The sequence below is a fragment of the Brassica oleracea genome, chromosome C1 (assembly GCF_000695525.1).
Source record: "Brassica oleracea var. oleracea cultivar TO1000 chromosome C1, BOL, whole genome shotgun sequence".
In the NCBI taxonomy this organism is placed as follows: domain Eukaryota; kingdom Viridiplantae; phylum Streptophyta; class Magnoliopsida; order Brassicales; family Brassicaceae; genus Brassica; species Brassica oleracea.
Window position 1 is genome coordinate 36,667,346 of NC_027748.1, and position 14,936 is coordinate 36,682,281.

The window sequence follows — 14,936 nt, forward strand, 5'->3', positions numbered from 1 at the left end:
TCATTTAATTTAACTTTAAATATTTACTTACAATATTTATTTTTTTGTTTTTAAGGTTGTCCCTAAAAAAAAGGGACGGACGTTGGGTATTGGTTCCGTCAATGATGTTCCGAGAGCGACATCGTCTTATGGTCAGCGACGGGATGATGAAGTCACTGAGCTGCGTAGAGAGTCCGCTCAGCTGCGTAACGAGTTGACCGCGACAAAATCTCGTATGGGTGGAGTCGAGGGCTTCTTGGACGTTATTGCGGCCACAAATCCGGAATGGGAGTCCATTTTGAGGAACATGCGACAACAACATCCCATTCAAGGCGAGTCATCCGATGTACATAACGAGGCGGATGTTACGAGGAGTGATGAATTCTACCGGGCGATGAACGACCCTTAGTTTTTTTTTTGTTGTTGTATTATATAAATTCAAAACTTATTTATTTATAAAATATTTTCATATGAATTTATTTTTATTTTGAATTTTAATTTATTATTAAATTAAATAATTTTAATTATTTTTTAATTATATTTTAAAATTCTGTAAAATAATAAAAACGAAGTAAATTCGTAGCTAAAGTACGGCCTCTTTACGTGGAAATCTTACGAGGAAATGACGAGAAACAGTTTACGAGTATTTTACGAGGAAGTATTTACGAGGAAATAACGAGGAAATGTTTACGACTATTTTACGAGGAACTCATTTCGTGGTTGTTACGTATATTTTGCGAGAAAAATCTTTCAAGGTATTTACGTGTAGATTACGAGGAACTGTTTTCGAGTTATTTACGAGGAATAGTAGCGACGTCCTTACGAGGAATTGTAGCGATGTCTTTACGACGAATCGTTCTACTTCGTCTTTACGACGAAATATATTCCTCGCTAAGTTACGACGAATTAGCGAGGAAATATGTGTTACGACGGACGTGTAACGAGCAAACGCGTTTCCTCGCTAATTCGTCGTAAAGCCTCTTTTACGACGAAATAACGAGGAAAACCGCCCTCGTTAAGATTATGTTTTCTTGTAGTGTATATATGTTCAGGATGAAACATCGTTAAGCTAAATTTGTTTATGGGTGAAACATTTCTACATGGTAACAAATGTTTAGCATCTTAACTACATCACGTTTTAGACAAGTTTATCACATAATAATCACTAAACAGAGTTTATAAACTTCAGAAAGTTAAGCAAATATAACAATTTACGCCCAAAATACTGGTTTCTTTTCTCCAAACTTAATTATATTGATGAAACAATATAGCCACGATGAAATGCATCGTTGATTACACGCAGAACATGTGAATGAAATGAAAAGGATAAGATCGTTTGGTATAACTTGGGCTGAAAGTAGATCCGCCTGTTTATTGTATTCTCTTCGCACCCATGTGATCCTTACATCTTCAAACTTTTTGCTCCATTGCCATATGACCCGGATGAAATTGTAACATCCAAAGTTTATTGATTTCTTAGGGATTAGATCCACCAAAGTCTTGAAAGTTAATCTCATATGCGAGTTTTTTTTTTTTTTTCAAAAACAAACAAATAAGTTGTTGCTATCGATCGTTTCTTTTAAAATTGTTTAAAGTAAGATATTTCAAATTTCCAAATTTTCCATGTAGGAACGGATCAGACGTTTTTCATTAAGATTACCTTATTCGCAATGAAAATAAATATATACTAGGATAAGACCTGTGCAAGGCGCATGGTAAATTTATATGAAAGTTATTTAAGAAATATCGTATGAAAAAAAATTTATATTATTGATTGAATTAATATATTTGGCCCTGAAAATTTTTTTAAAAAACTTTTTTGTTAATTACATAATTTGTTTACTAATGAACTGATCCAATTTTTAAAAATATTTTAGGTCAAAAAATTATTTATCGCATAAAAATCTAACGTTTAGGTCGGAGAATCTCATGCCTACTATTTGGTTACAATGAAACAATGCCAGCTCGGCTTTATATCATGATTTAGCAATTTAAAAGCTAATTATGGTTATGAGAAGTTTACGTTCACGTACCAATCCTATCTATCTTCGATATTTTTTTCCTTTTTGTGTAATTTTGGTTATTGCTCGATATAAATATTGATTTTTGAGTTTATTCTTATTTCTTTCTTTTATTTTGGCTTGAGATTTAGAAAATGTTTAAGATTCAAAATTATTAAAGAAATACATACTTAGGTTAAGATCTGCACCTTGTACAGATCTTATACTTATTTTATATTTTCCTGCGTAATATGAAATAATAATTATATATTAAATAACTATAAAATCAGTTACTATTATGTAATCAATTGGCTTGCAAATATAAATCAAATGACCGCTCTTGTTTATTCGCAACCATTTTAGAATAAATAAATCAAAACAATCAATCTTATCTATCGTATATGATATATAATTAAATTTAAACGATATGAAGTATATATTAACTTAAACACCTATTAAAATAAAATTATTTATTTATATGATTTTATTATCGTTGTATCTTATTATAGAAAAAAATTTAAACATTGATCACAAAAGTTTATGTGAGACTTTTAACAGTTTTAGTAATTTATACTCATTTTGAAAAATTCAAAATACAACATGTACAAAAATCTAAAATTTTAATATATGATTAATGTAATTGTGTAATTTATTTTAATAGTAAAGAATTAAACAAAAATGATGGAAAACATACATATTATTAGCAAATCTTCATTATTTAAAATCATTAATTACTATATATATCATAATCACATTAGGTAATTTCGTAGGTTTTAGTTAAGGAAATAATATATAATAAATAGTCACCTTGCTTTAATTAATATCATATGATACCATATACAGTATAACCTCTTTAAATTAATACTTTATAAATTAATATACACTAAAAATCTCTATAAAATAATATAATCTTATAGTCCCAAATTGAGTTTTTGGTTCAATTAGTATATCGATAAATTAATATCTCTATAAATTAATAAAAAAAATTATAGTTTTGGAGTAGTTCCAATACCGTTACAGAGGTTTCACTGTAGTTGGTATTAAATGTTTATAGTAAGATATAAAATCGAATTGGACCAATATGTTTTTCAATTTCAATATGAGACTGACACGTATGATTAATAAACTATCTAATTGATTAACAAATAAGCAAAAAAATTTTTTTAATTATTATAAAATTGAGTTTACATCTTTTGAAATGTTTCTCGATTAATATATACGTGATTTAAAAATCATCATATATAATATAGGTACACGAGAATAATACGCATGCATTAGAATCGGGAAAACAAACAAAAAGACAGCTGGTTCGTCTTTTGCTAGTAAAAGTCTACAATCATACTCACTCCATTTTATTATAAGCGACACAAATTAAGAAAATAATTATATTATTTGTTTTGACTCTATTTAACTTATTATTTAATTTGACACAAATTAAGAAAAATATTTAATATTTACTTTTGAAATATAAAACGACATTTATAACAAAACAAATTATAAAAGATAAAATAACACTTAATATAAACAGTAGGGATAACATTTTTCAAAAAAAAAAATTAACTTCTTGTTTTAGTAATTTAAAAATATAATGTCAAAAATAAAAACCTAGAAATATTCCACCTGAAAATAACAAACCCGAAAAATATTAACTTCTTGTTTTAGTAATTAAGAAATATTATGTCAGAAATAAAAACCTAGAAATATTCCACCTAAAAACAACAAACCCTATGAACAAACATTTATAAACCATTTTTACTCATTTCACCCCACTTCCAAAATTCAACTCTTCGTATATTACCGAGAGAAAGAAAACAAAATGATTGTTTTTATATATTTACTTTGATTATAATTTGATTACAATTTTGTAAGGGCAAATCTTCAAAATATCATTTTTCTAAGTTTATGTCACAAAAATAGTCTTCAAAAATTAAAATGACCAAAATAGCATTTTATCTTTTGAAAAATTTAAATTTTTTTTATTTTTCAAAATTTAAAATATTATCTCAAAACCACACTCCCCAGCTCTAAACCCTAAAACCTAAACCCTAAACCCTAAACCTTAAACCTTAAACCCTACCCCTTAACTCTAAACCCTAAACCCTAGACCCCACCCCTTAACTCTAAACCCTAAACCCTAAATCCTAAATCCTAAACCCCACCCCTTAACTCTAAACCTTAAACCCTAAACCCTAAACCCTAAACCCCACCCCTTAACTGTAAACTCTAATGTCTAAAAACTCTAATGTCTAAATTAATTTACCATTGGAGTATAAGTGTATATTTATTTTTTTTGATAAAACATTAAGTGCTATTTTGATCATTTTTATTTTTATATGACAAAAACTTTTTTAATGATATACTATTCATTTTCTCATTTTGCATTTACAGCATGATATATTTTCCATTAAAAAAAGAAGAGAATAAACAATACCATAAACCGTAGATGTAACGCTCCAAATGAGTCACAAGAAGGCGCCACACATTACAAACGACAACATATAATAACATCAGTCGCTCATGTCATCACATTACAAACCTTAGAACGTAACGGCAGTTATATTACAAACTTTATTTAATATTTCTACTTATATTACGTTTATTACTGATACGACGCGATGACATCATCAATCATCCACATATCCACCTCGGAGACGGACTCGTCGAGCTGACTCGGTTGCTCCACCGAGTCACCATCCAGCTCAAGGAATGACTCCAAGCTCGATATCTGCTGTTTCAGATCGTAGTCCAGTTGAAACTCGTCCCCGCTCCCCACTCCACTGTACTCCACCGGGAAACTCGGCTGAGTCAACTCGCTCTGAGAGACAACGCAGTGCTTCTTCGCCGGAGGCTGAACTTCTGAAACTGGAGACGATGCTAGAGGAGTCGCAGGACTACGAGGAGGATGGTGGAGAAGATCTGGGAAGTTGAGTTTGGCTTTATCGCCGCGGATCCGCTTCGCCGCAACGTCATAAGCCATGGCAGCTTCCTCCGCCGTGTTGAACGTCCCAAGCCAGACTCTGGCGCCTTTTCTTGGATCTCGAATCTCTGACGCCCATTTCCCCCACGGTCGCTTACGTATCCCTCTGTAAACGTTCTTCCTCTTCCTCCGTTTCTCCGTCACCGGCTCCTTTCCCTTCTCCTTCTCCGCCGCCTCCTCTTTCAACGTCACTTCAAAAGTTTAAGGTGCAAAATTACAGATTTGACCCCGGATATAGCCATAAATTACAAATAAATATCACCACCAACCCTCAAATAATATTTTTAAAGAATCTTTTATCATCATATTCATGTAACTTCTAGAAATATTATTTTAATTTTTCTAATTTACTAAAAACTAAGTATATTCCAAATATTGATTTTTCCCCAATTTCATTTATTATTATGATTAATTTAATAGTACCTTGTTGGTTGGTGGATTGAGTCTTGGATGTGGAATGGAAACCCCAGAAATCGTCGGCGGCGGAAACATCGAGCTCTGACCAGAGTTCCTCCGCCGTGAGTTTCCTACCCTTAGCCTTGGTGACGTTAGGGGCAAAATCAGAAATTATAGCACCGCCACACATTTTCTCTGTTTGCTTTCTTTCTTTTTTTCTGATGCCGGGTTTCGAGAGGGAGATGAATGCGGTGGGGGGTGTAACGCATTTATAAGAGAAATAAATGCTTTATATTATGTTGATAAGAAAAAAATAAAAGCTTGTATAGTATAAAGTCGGGTGAACTTTAAAAAATATGTATAATATACTTTATATTATAATTATACTCAATAGTTATATGTTCCTCGATACACGCCGATTAGGACAAAATTAATCCAAATAACGACAAAACTATAAGCTTCTTTTGGCGCTCTGATGAAAAAACGTAAGACAATATCAGTAATCAATTAATCGGAAGTTGGAGTGTGTTGCGTCCACGAGCGTCGGCTAATCAATGGTTATTACACGTGACGGGGGTGTTCTATCAGTTTTTGATTAATATTCTTTATCTGGAAATTAAAAACGAAAAAGTAATCCTAACGTTACAGTAATTTAGTAATAATATTCATTGGTTAATCTGGTAATATGCGTTGAACGCCTCATGTTCATCATGCCGCGTTTCTCAAAAGTAAAGTTTTATTGACCGTGTAACAAATTCCCACTAATATTGTCGGAAAGTTTTTGCTTGTAGCTCTGTAAGAAAATAACAACAGTCAGAGTTATAAAGTTGCTTTTATAAAAACATTCATGGTCAAATATTCCGTGATAAATTCAAAAAAAATGTAGTGTATAATAGAATCCATATTGATGACAATACATTCATAACCCACACACTGCATACGCTGATCCATCAAAAAAAAAAAAACTCAGAAAGACTACACACGCAAGGTACATTGATGAGAGACGAAACGTATTGAGAGGAAAACAGCAGAAGAAGATTTGAAGGGAACTTCGTTTATATTTTGAGACAATAAAGGAAATATCTGTATATGAAGGTTTGATCAATGAATCGATCAATCACCCAGCCATTTTGGTTAGGCGGTGAACGGTGCTTCTAGCGATTCTATTACCAGGATCGATCTTCAAAACCATCCTTAGATCTTCAGCTCCTAGTTTGTATTTCTCCATGCTCTCGTATAAGAGTGCTCGTTGTACCAGAATCGTCACATTCTTCTCGTCGTGATCAAGTACCTGCAATCACATTTTGAAACAAACAAACAAAAAGTACATATACGTTTTCATATATCATATCTGGTTTTGTTCTCAGTTGTAAACGAAACCGTCTACGGAGCAAAGCATAGCAACAATCAATCAACTACCACAATGTGACGATCCTTGCAATCAGAGAGCTGTTCAGCAATGGTATCTTTCTTCTACAACACGACTCTAAAACTTCTATACTAACATAGCAAATTCAAGCCGTATTATATATCTTAGATTCCACAAAACTACAACATGACTCCAAAAACTTTTCAGTATTGATTCCGTCAAGAGTCCTTCACCCAGTAAAGCGAATACATATACAGCCCAAGCTAAAGAGTTCGTCTATGATGCATTCAAAGCCAAAGGAATCTTTCTTTAATGTACAATAATCAACCAATAAACACATACCTTTGTACAATCCAATACAGCCTTCTTATACTCTCCGACTTCTTTGTAACACGAAGCCCTAGTGGAAAGCACCTCCGCAGACCCAGCGTCATCGCCAGCTCTCTCCAAAAGAATCACAGCCCAAGAGAGCCACTTGATGGCATCAGCATACTGACCTTGCCTCTGGTTATCAATCCCCTTGCTCTTAGCTGATGCAGCTGACACACCCGGCGGAGGCGGTGGCAACCCATCAAGCTCAGTGGTTGAACCACCGCCAGAATCAGCCCCGCCGTCAAAACTTTCAAACCCCCAGTCTTCACTCTGCGGCGCTGCAGCCGCTGAGGTATTGGTGGAGGTAGAAAACATTCCTAATGGATCATCTTTAACACTTGACTGCACACCAAAACCAACGTTGGAAGCATCAAAGCCTCCTGATGAGAATGTGCTCGACTTGGCGGCGTCCTGGAAACCCCCAAAGTCATCGTTCGGAGTGGTTGTTCCCGCAAACCCATCACTCGGATTCGCCACTCCAGATTGGAATGTCCCAAAAGCAGCATCACTCTTTGCATCATTCTTAGCCTTCTCAGAGTTGATGCTTCCTGATGATTTCGATCCGAAACCAACCAAATTACCAAACGGATCACCGTTGGAAGGAAGCCCAGAGCTACTCAGATTGCTCCCAGACATACTTTTCATCGAAGGACCTCCAAGATTTGGAGTCTTGATACTGTTACTAGCATTAACACCAGAACCACTACCGCCGGGGCTGGAGTATCCACCCGGATTACCACTATAACCCCAACCACCACTAGCACTGTTCATCGAATTACCCGTTTTTGGCAACGCATCAGCCAGATTCCCCATGGAATAAGAGCTCTTAGGAGGAGCTTTCTTCAACGGCACGTTTCCGCTGGGTTTCCCAATAACCGATCCCACCAGATCTCCGAACAAGCTCGGATCCTTGTTAACAATCCCAATACCCGAACCCGATCCGGAAGACGAGGAGCTGCTCCACGTCTTCCCGTGAATATCTCCCACCATCGAAGTCGGTCCTCCGATCTCAGATCTGATCGTCGTCTGCTTCGGCGCGGGCTGATGCGTCCACGAAGGCTTCCCAGGCTGAAACGCAGGCCTCGGCTGCTGCGAATAAGAAGGTGTTTGGCTCTTCTGGCCATTCAGGGGCTTGCCTTGGTTAGATCCGAGGCCGAGATCGAAATCGAAGGCGTTGATCGAGGATCCCGATGATCTCTTCCCGTAGTTCGAATTCATGATCGAAACTTTCAGATTTACAAAAAAAAACGGAAGATGGTGGAGAATCAGAAGAGGTGAAAATGCGCGAGGGATGAGATGATACCGGCGTAGATTCAGGTGAGATTAGAGCGTGATCCGTCGTGGAGAGATGATTCTAATTGTACCAGCGATGTAGAGATCTCGTTTTGCAATTGTTGTTGTTCCAGAGCCAACGAAAGGGGAAAATAAAAATAAAACTTTACAGAAAGACCCCTATTTTTTGAGTTTCTATTCAATTTACCTCATTAATTTTACTACCATTACAGTTTGATTTGTGCCATCCTTTGTTCTTTTAAGAGGTCTCGCCTATTTTTCCTTTTTCCTAAACCTATGCCTAATGTCTCGGAAGTTCAAATGTTATGTTCATATAGTTTTTAAAAAAAGTTATGTTCATATAGTTTTTTAAAAAAAGTTATGTTCATATAGTTCGGGTGTGATTGGAGCGTGATACGTCGTGATGGATACGATTGGACAAACGACATATTTCCAGACCACAAATTCCAGTTTCAACCTATTTCTCCCCAGTCCCAAAATTGAAATCTGTATCCCCATAAACGAAGGTTTGATTTGGTTTTAATAGTTTGAACATAAACCGATACCAAATTAGTATGTTTTGCACCAAATTTTAAACTCGAAACATGAGATCTACATACAAATATGATCCAACTTCCGAATCAAACTTTAGTAAATTTTAAAAATCAGATTGTATCGATTAAATTAGGTTAGCTATTGGTTATGTTTCAAATTTTTGAGTAGTAAATCGATCTAACTCGGACTGTGCGGATTTAAGTTCCTACTTAATACATTATGGAGATACGGGTTGGGTTTCGATCTTTTGGATTGGAAAGACATAAATTTTAATACTTCTAATATGTTGAATTGGGACGAGTTTGAAAGATTGTATGCAATTGTTACTATATGATACTTCTAGTGTGCAAATAGATCGTTTATCCGATACAATTTAAGTTTAAATTCTTTATATGATACACTAATTAACGAAGCTAATGTTAAACATTATGTTCATATAGTTCTCTCTGCTTAAATTCCTTATTTGGTTCTCTTTTTTCATTATCAAAGAAGGATACAATTAAAGTTTAAATAATAAATAAATAATTTCTTCTTATTTATCTCTTTCTTTTGCATTTTACTTTTTTTAAATATTTTTTAAAAAATCTAAGAAATATTAAAAAATAATGAGAATTCTTTTGACGTCATATTTATTTATGTAAATAGAATTAAATTATCATGATTTTTAAAAATGACACATATATTAGAATCATTTGTGAAATTGACATCAATTTAAAATCACTTATATACAAGTGATAATAATATATTAAATCAATTATCATAAATGATACTAATGATAACATCATTTAGCAAAATTGATGTAAAGTTAACATCAGTTTATCACAAATATATATATTGACATCACTTATTTAACTAATGCAAATATTCTGTATTTTTGCATCAATCATTAATAAAGTGATATCAATTATTAACATTACCACTTTTAGAATCATTTATTTAAATGATACAAATTTTTTCACATATACAAAATAAATGATGTAAACAAACTTTTTTTTGTAGTGAAACAGTTGCACAAGATGACGACTCTTGTATATAAAATGTTCAAATTGATTTTCATGATGCCTTTTGAAACTTGCAGATAAAATGGTGTATACTAAAAATGTGTTGAAATTAATAACACGAAATAAAAAATACAATAAACTGTGTATTATGATTATTCAGAATAAAGACATATACAGAAGTTCAGAAGTTGATATAAGATTTTGATACATAAATAAAAGATTTATATATTTAAAATATGTTAAAGTTGCCTATTTCCAATGTAGCTTATTTGGTTTATATAATTAATTAGATTAGTTAGACTACTAATATAAGATTCACATCTTACGCAGAGTGAAAAATTATAAAAATGTAATATACTATTTAAGATATATAGTCTTTATTCTTCATGTATTTATATATTATTTCTTTAAATTACTCTGTTATGCTTTCAAATTTGATATTTCTTTTCTCTATCATTTTATGTGATTAGTTGTAAGCTCAAGATTTTATTTAATAAAAAAAAGTCACAGTAAAACTTGAACTCGTGTATCTTAAAACACTAAAATTAGTTATTTACCAATTAAGATAGTGCAATTTAACCAGTGTTATATATTAAATAGAAAACAATAAATATTAACAATTTTTCAATTTTTCACAATGAGTGAGGATATTGGAGAAGAAATGAATCTGATTGTTTTGGGAAAAGAAGATGACTATGTAAAATGCATATAAGAATGTGTTCTTTTATTGAATAAAACAACCACAAATAAAGATTAAAAAGACTTAAATCTTTGTAAAACAATATAGCATAATTTGAAAATATGATAAAGAAAACACCATAAATTTAGAAAAACATTTAGCAGATAACTTCGACAGCGAGCTTTCTAGCAGCACCACTGCAATCTGGTTCTCCAAACTTTTTCGTAGAGACATCAATGGAACACTTCTCTTTTCCAACACATTCTTGTGTGAGAATATCAACTGTGTTGTTACTTGATTCACAAGTTCCTTTTTCAAAAGATCCACAATTGCCATATGGGTTACCAAATGATGCAAATTTGACGGCAGAAATGGGTTTTCTATCGCATGAAAGCTCAATAATTTTATTCTCATAGACGTTAGCACATACACTTCCCACTCTAGTAGTTTGGAAACTGACAAGCGATGGATTTCCTCCCATCTCCTCAAACAAAACTAGTGTGTTATCTCCTTCTCCATTTAAGAAAGAACGAGGAACATGGTACCTGTTCAAAAAAGAACAAAGCAAAAATCCTAGTAAAGATTTCTCTGGTTTAATATTAAAATATTTGATTCTAGAACCTAATAAGATGTGGAAAATGTACCATCTTTGTGTGGGTTCTCCACAATTGGTTAGACATTTTTCAGCATGATAAGCTCCTCTATAATTACATTTTGCATCACAACCATTTTCGCTTGAAATGAATGCCGGCCAAAAACGTCCAATGTTGTTTCCATTAACCCAAGCTGTACCTTTTCCAAGTCCCATAAGATCGACAACAACAGGATCATTTCCCAAGGGAGCCTTGAATGTAGCCTGAAAAACAAAATGGAATGATGTGATTTGATATTAAATCAACAAATGTTTGGTTTGTTATCTTATAGATAATAATATCTCTTTACCTTATACCAAGTCATGCTTCGGTTAAACGGTACACTTTCAACTGACCATTTAGACATTGATTCCGTTCTAAAGAATTGGTTCTCAAACCCATTTAAACCGGTTTTATAGCTCCATTTATGAGCAGACAAGTCCTTAACTATAGTTTCATCACCATTTCTTCCAGTAATAAAAATGGGTCCAGTGATTCCAGCTGGCTTACTTTCAAAAAAAGCACCATAGTTCTATAAAAACAAATTGACAATTTTTTACTTTTCAGTTAAAATTAAAAAGAGTTTTAACTTTTAAAAAAATACAAGATAAAATAATATCTAAGAACTTACGGCAAGTCCCACAGTTATGCTAAGAAGAGCAATGACATTACGACCAGACTTAAACTTCACATCTTTCTCAAATACATAGTTAAATTTTCCATTCTCAGCGTGTTGATTACCTAAAAATATAAATCAAAAACTTTTTTGGTAAGTTGGTGTTATTGAGATTTGTAAAGCATATATATGAGTTATTTACCAATATGTTTTCCATTGACAAAAGCGTGAAGGGCATGAGCAGTACTGTTGACGCGAAGAGACATGCTTTTACCCAAAAATAGATCTCGTTTTTTAAACTTAACAGTAGTCATGTACCATAGATAATCACTTTGGTCATTGGTTACTACTTTCTGATCAAATAGTTGTGTCTGTGTAGAATCTCCTTTTCCTTTCAAAATGAAGTTGTCCACGTTCTCTGGTCTCCATGACCATTTCAGAGTTGAAGGGGTATCCTCAGCTTCATTTGGTTTCTTAACCATCATTGAAGTCTGAGTGGTAATCTGAAAATAGAAAACCAACAATAAAATAAATTTTGGTTACAATTTTGAATAAATAATGGTTATTAGTATGAAAATTTAAAATCCACAAAAGAAAATGTAAAATAAAAAACCTTTGCGGTGTTATAAGCCTCATTTTTGCAATCCGGTAAAATGGTAACAGACCAAGCCGGGACAACGTAAGATTCTCCTTGGAAACTAATTGTAGCATCTGACTTTTCATTTCCATTTCCAAAAAAGCAGCTTGATCCTTCTTCGGTTTTATAAATTGTTGCCTATGTAATATTTTTATGATAAGTAATCAGTTCAAGAATAACATATACAATACTGATAAAAAAAAAACAAGAATATTACCGATGCAGAGTTTCCAAAGTCAATGGTGGAGATGTTTCCGTATGTGAGAGTTCTCTCCATAGAGTGAAGAACATCATGAAGTTGTTTTAAATGTCCGTATTTTGGTTGATTCAAATTACCTAATAGGTTTTCCCATGTTTGTAAAATTAGAAACTTCTAAAATATATTTAAATATGAATATACTTTAAATTTACCATATTCGTCAAGGGGAGAATCATAATCATATGAAGTTGTGATGTATGGACCACCTGCGGTTCTGTCAAAGTTGGTGCCTCCATGGTACTACAATAATAAAAACATCTCAATTACTCTTTCTAGTTAATGTCGATCGATTTTCTATGAGCTTATTTTAATAAATAAATTATTTTTTTATTATTATATTTTACCATATAATAATTATTAAAAGTTCCTCCTCTTTGGAAGAATCTTGCAACAGAAAATGCAACATCTTCGGTTGTTCTATGAGGATTTTTACCACCCCATTGTTTAAACCTATACAAATAAAAAACAAAATAAATATATTACGATAAAATATTTACAAAATAATTGAAAATATAATCATACTGAAAATAAAACTAACCATCCGGTCCAATTTTCAGTCCACATCTTAGGGGTGTTGGGATTGTTTGGTACAAAATTGTCACAATAAAATCCATTACATGTATTCAACTATAAAAACAAAAACGATTTAAAATAGTTAACCTTTGAATATATTCAATAAATATTCATTATACTAGACTGAACTTATTACCATAGGCTGAGGAGCATCATTTTGTTGACACATTATCCATGGAACACCAACATCAAGAGACTGAGCCATGTTTGCACACCACTTAATGTATGCTTTACCCGATTCTCCATAGGGTCCCATTACATTTCCATACTCATTTTCTATCTGCAAGATTAGTAAAAAAAGATAAATATTGTTCAGAATTGTATATAACATTACGAAACACCACATTATGTATTAAAAAATTAAATTGATTACCTGAGCAAGAATAATTGGGCCTCCTTGTGATGCAAATAATTTTTCTTTCTTGACCATGTCTACTATCATAGTTGTGAAGTTTTGCATCTCATCCTATACATAAATCATTCACATAAAATTTAATTAAACAGTAACACTACACATATGATAAAAAAAAATATTGATCATCAGGTAAGACTACCATAAATGATTTATTTGTAGTTCTGAACACCATTCCAGGCATGTTGTGCAGCCACACTGGGAATCCTCTGTTTAACATAATTAAAAAAGTTTGCAGGTCAAAAATATTACATGAGAACAGTAATATCATTATACAAGAAGCTAAGTACTGATTATGATAATTTATTAAAAATATATACTATAATTAAAAGACTAGTAATGACATTATTGATACATAAGTTTTGGTATACTGATTACGAAAATTAATTCATTGGACCATTTATCGACCAAAACATTATATGGAAACCGTACAATCACCATACAAGAAACTAACTTATTATGAAAATGTATTAAACTGGTATATATTGCACGTAAAGAGACTAGCTAAATCCATTTTAATATATTACCCGTAATTCCACTCGGCACATGCATATGGTCCTATTCGAAGAACACCATACAATCCTTCATCTTGAATGGTTTTCAGGAATCGAATAAGATCTAATTTTCCAGAAAAATCATATTGACGGCGAGTAGGCTCATGCGCATTCCAGAAGACATATGTTTCGATCGCATCAAGACCTCCTTCTTTACCTTTTTTGATAAGATCTGGCCACATCTAAACATATTAACAAAAACAAATATAGTTAGTCGCAAACATAAAAGACTAAGACCACATATACTGTTTGATGTAAGGTAGATTAAATACCTCAGGAGTGCTTCTAGGATAATGGATCGAACCGGAAAGGAGAACTCTGCGGTGACCATCAATGGTAATGGCTCGACCATCATGAGAAACGATTGTGGCATAAGCACTACTTACGAAAAGAAAACATAAAAGAAATCTTAGAGAAACCATATTTACTTAGAAGAATGGTTTTTGAATGAAGAAATGTGAAAGGAAACAAATCTTTTATAGGGATATAAAATCGTTACCTAAAGATAATATGGATAATTATAGATATTCCGAAAAAAACAAAATTGTAACTGCCATATTTTTTAAGTATAAATTTGTTTATCTTTTAACTAATTTTGTGAATTTTTAACCAATACAAAATCATTTATCCTGATTTTTAATTTAAATTTGGAT

The 14,936-nt window shown here is 32.6% G+C and overlaps 3 protein-coding genes across 4 annotated transcripts; all 3 read right to left on the bottom strand.

Moving 5' to 3' along the window:
• Positions 1-4,393: 4,393 nt before the first annotated feature.
• Positions 4,394-5,627, bottom strand: LOC106311487 (ethylene-responsive transcription factor RAP2-3-like). Its single transcript, XM_013748703.1, has 2 exons — positions 5,380-5,627; positions 4,394-5,147 (listed from the first exon to the last, which is right to left on the bottom strand). The coding sequence occupies exons 1-2, from the start codon at positions 5,540-5,542 to the stop codon at positions 4,579-4,581; spliced, it is 732 nt and encodes a 243-aa protein (XP_013604157.1). The 5' UTR covers positions 5,543-5,627; the 3' UTR covers positions 4,394-4,578.
• A 573-nt stretch (positions 5,628-6,200) lies between these two features.
• On the bottom strand, positions 6,201-8,571 carry LOC106316226 (sericin 1). 2 transcript variants are annotated; one of them, XM_013754106.1, is made up of 3 exons: positions 8,397-8,571; positions 7,064-8,319; positions 6,201-6,643 (listed from the first exon to the last, which is right to left on the bottom strand). In XM_013754106.1, the coding sequence occupies exons 2-3, from the start codon at positions 8,309-8,311 to the stop codon at positions 6,470-6,472; spliced, it is 1,422 nt and encodes a 473-aa protein (XP_013609560.1). In that variant the 5' UTR covers positions 8,312-8,319; positions 8,397-8,571; the 3' UTR covers positions 6,201-6,469. The 2 variants fall into 2 exon arrangements, with proteins under 2 accessions (XP_013609560.1, XP_013609553.1); XM_013754099.1 differs by having other exon boundaries at positions 7,064-8,571.
• Positions 8,572-10,757: 2,186 nt separating this feature from the next.
• LOC106294426 (beta-galactosidase 15-like) lies at positions 10,758-14,705 on the bottom strand. Its single transcript, XM_013729985.1, has 15 exons — positions 14,556-14,705; positions 14,257-14,465; positions 13,872-13,938; positions 13,691-13,783; positions 13,454-13,597; positions 13,283-13,371; positions 13,089-13,194; positions 12,897-12,984; positions 12,703-12,821; positions 12,462-12,623; positions 12,051-12,351; positions 11,864-11,973; positions 11,543-11,764; positions 11,245-11,456; positions 10,758-11,145 (listed from the first exon to the last, which is right to left on the bottom strand). Exons 1-15 carry the CDS (start codon positions 14,703-14,705, stop codon positions 10,758-10,760), a joined length of 2,460 nt encoding a protein of 819 aa, XP_013585439.1.
• Positions 14,706-14,936: the final 231 nt, after the last annotated feature.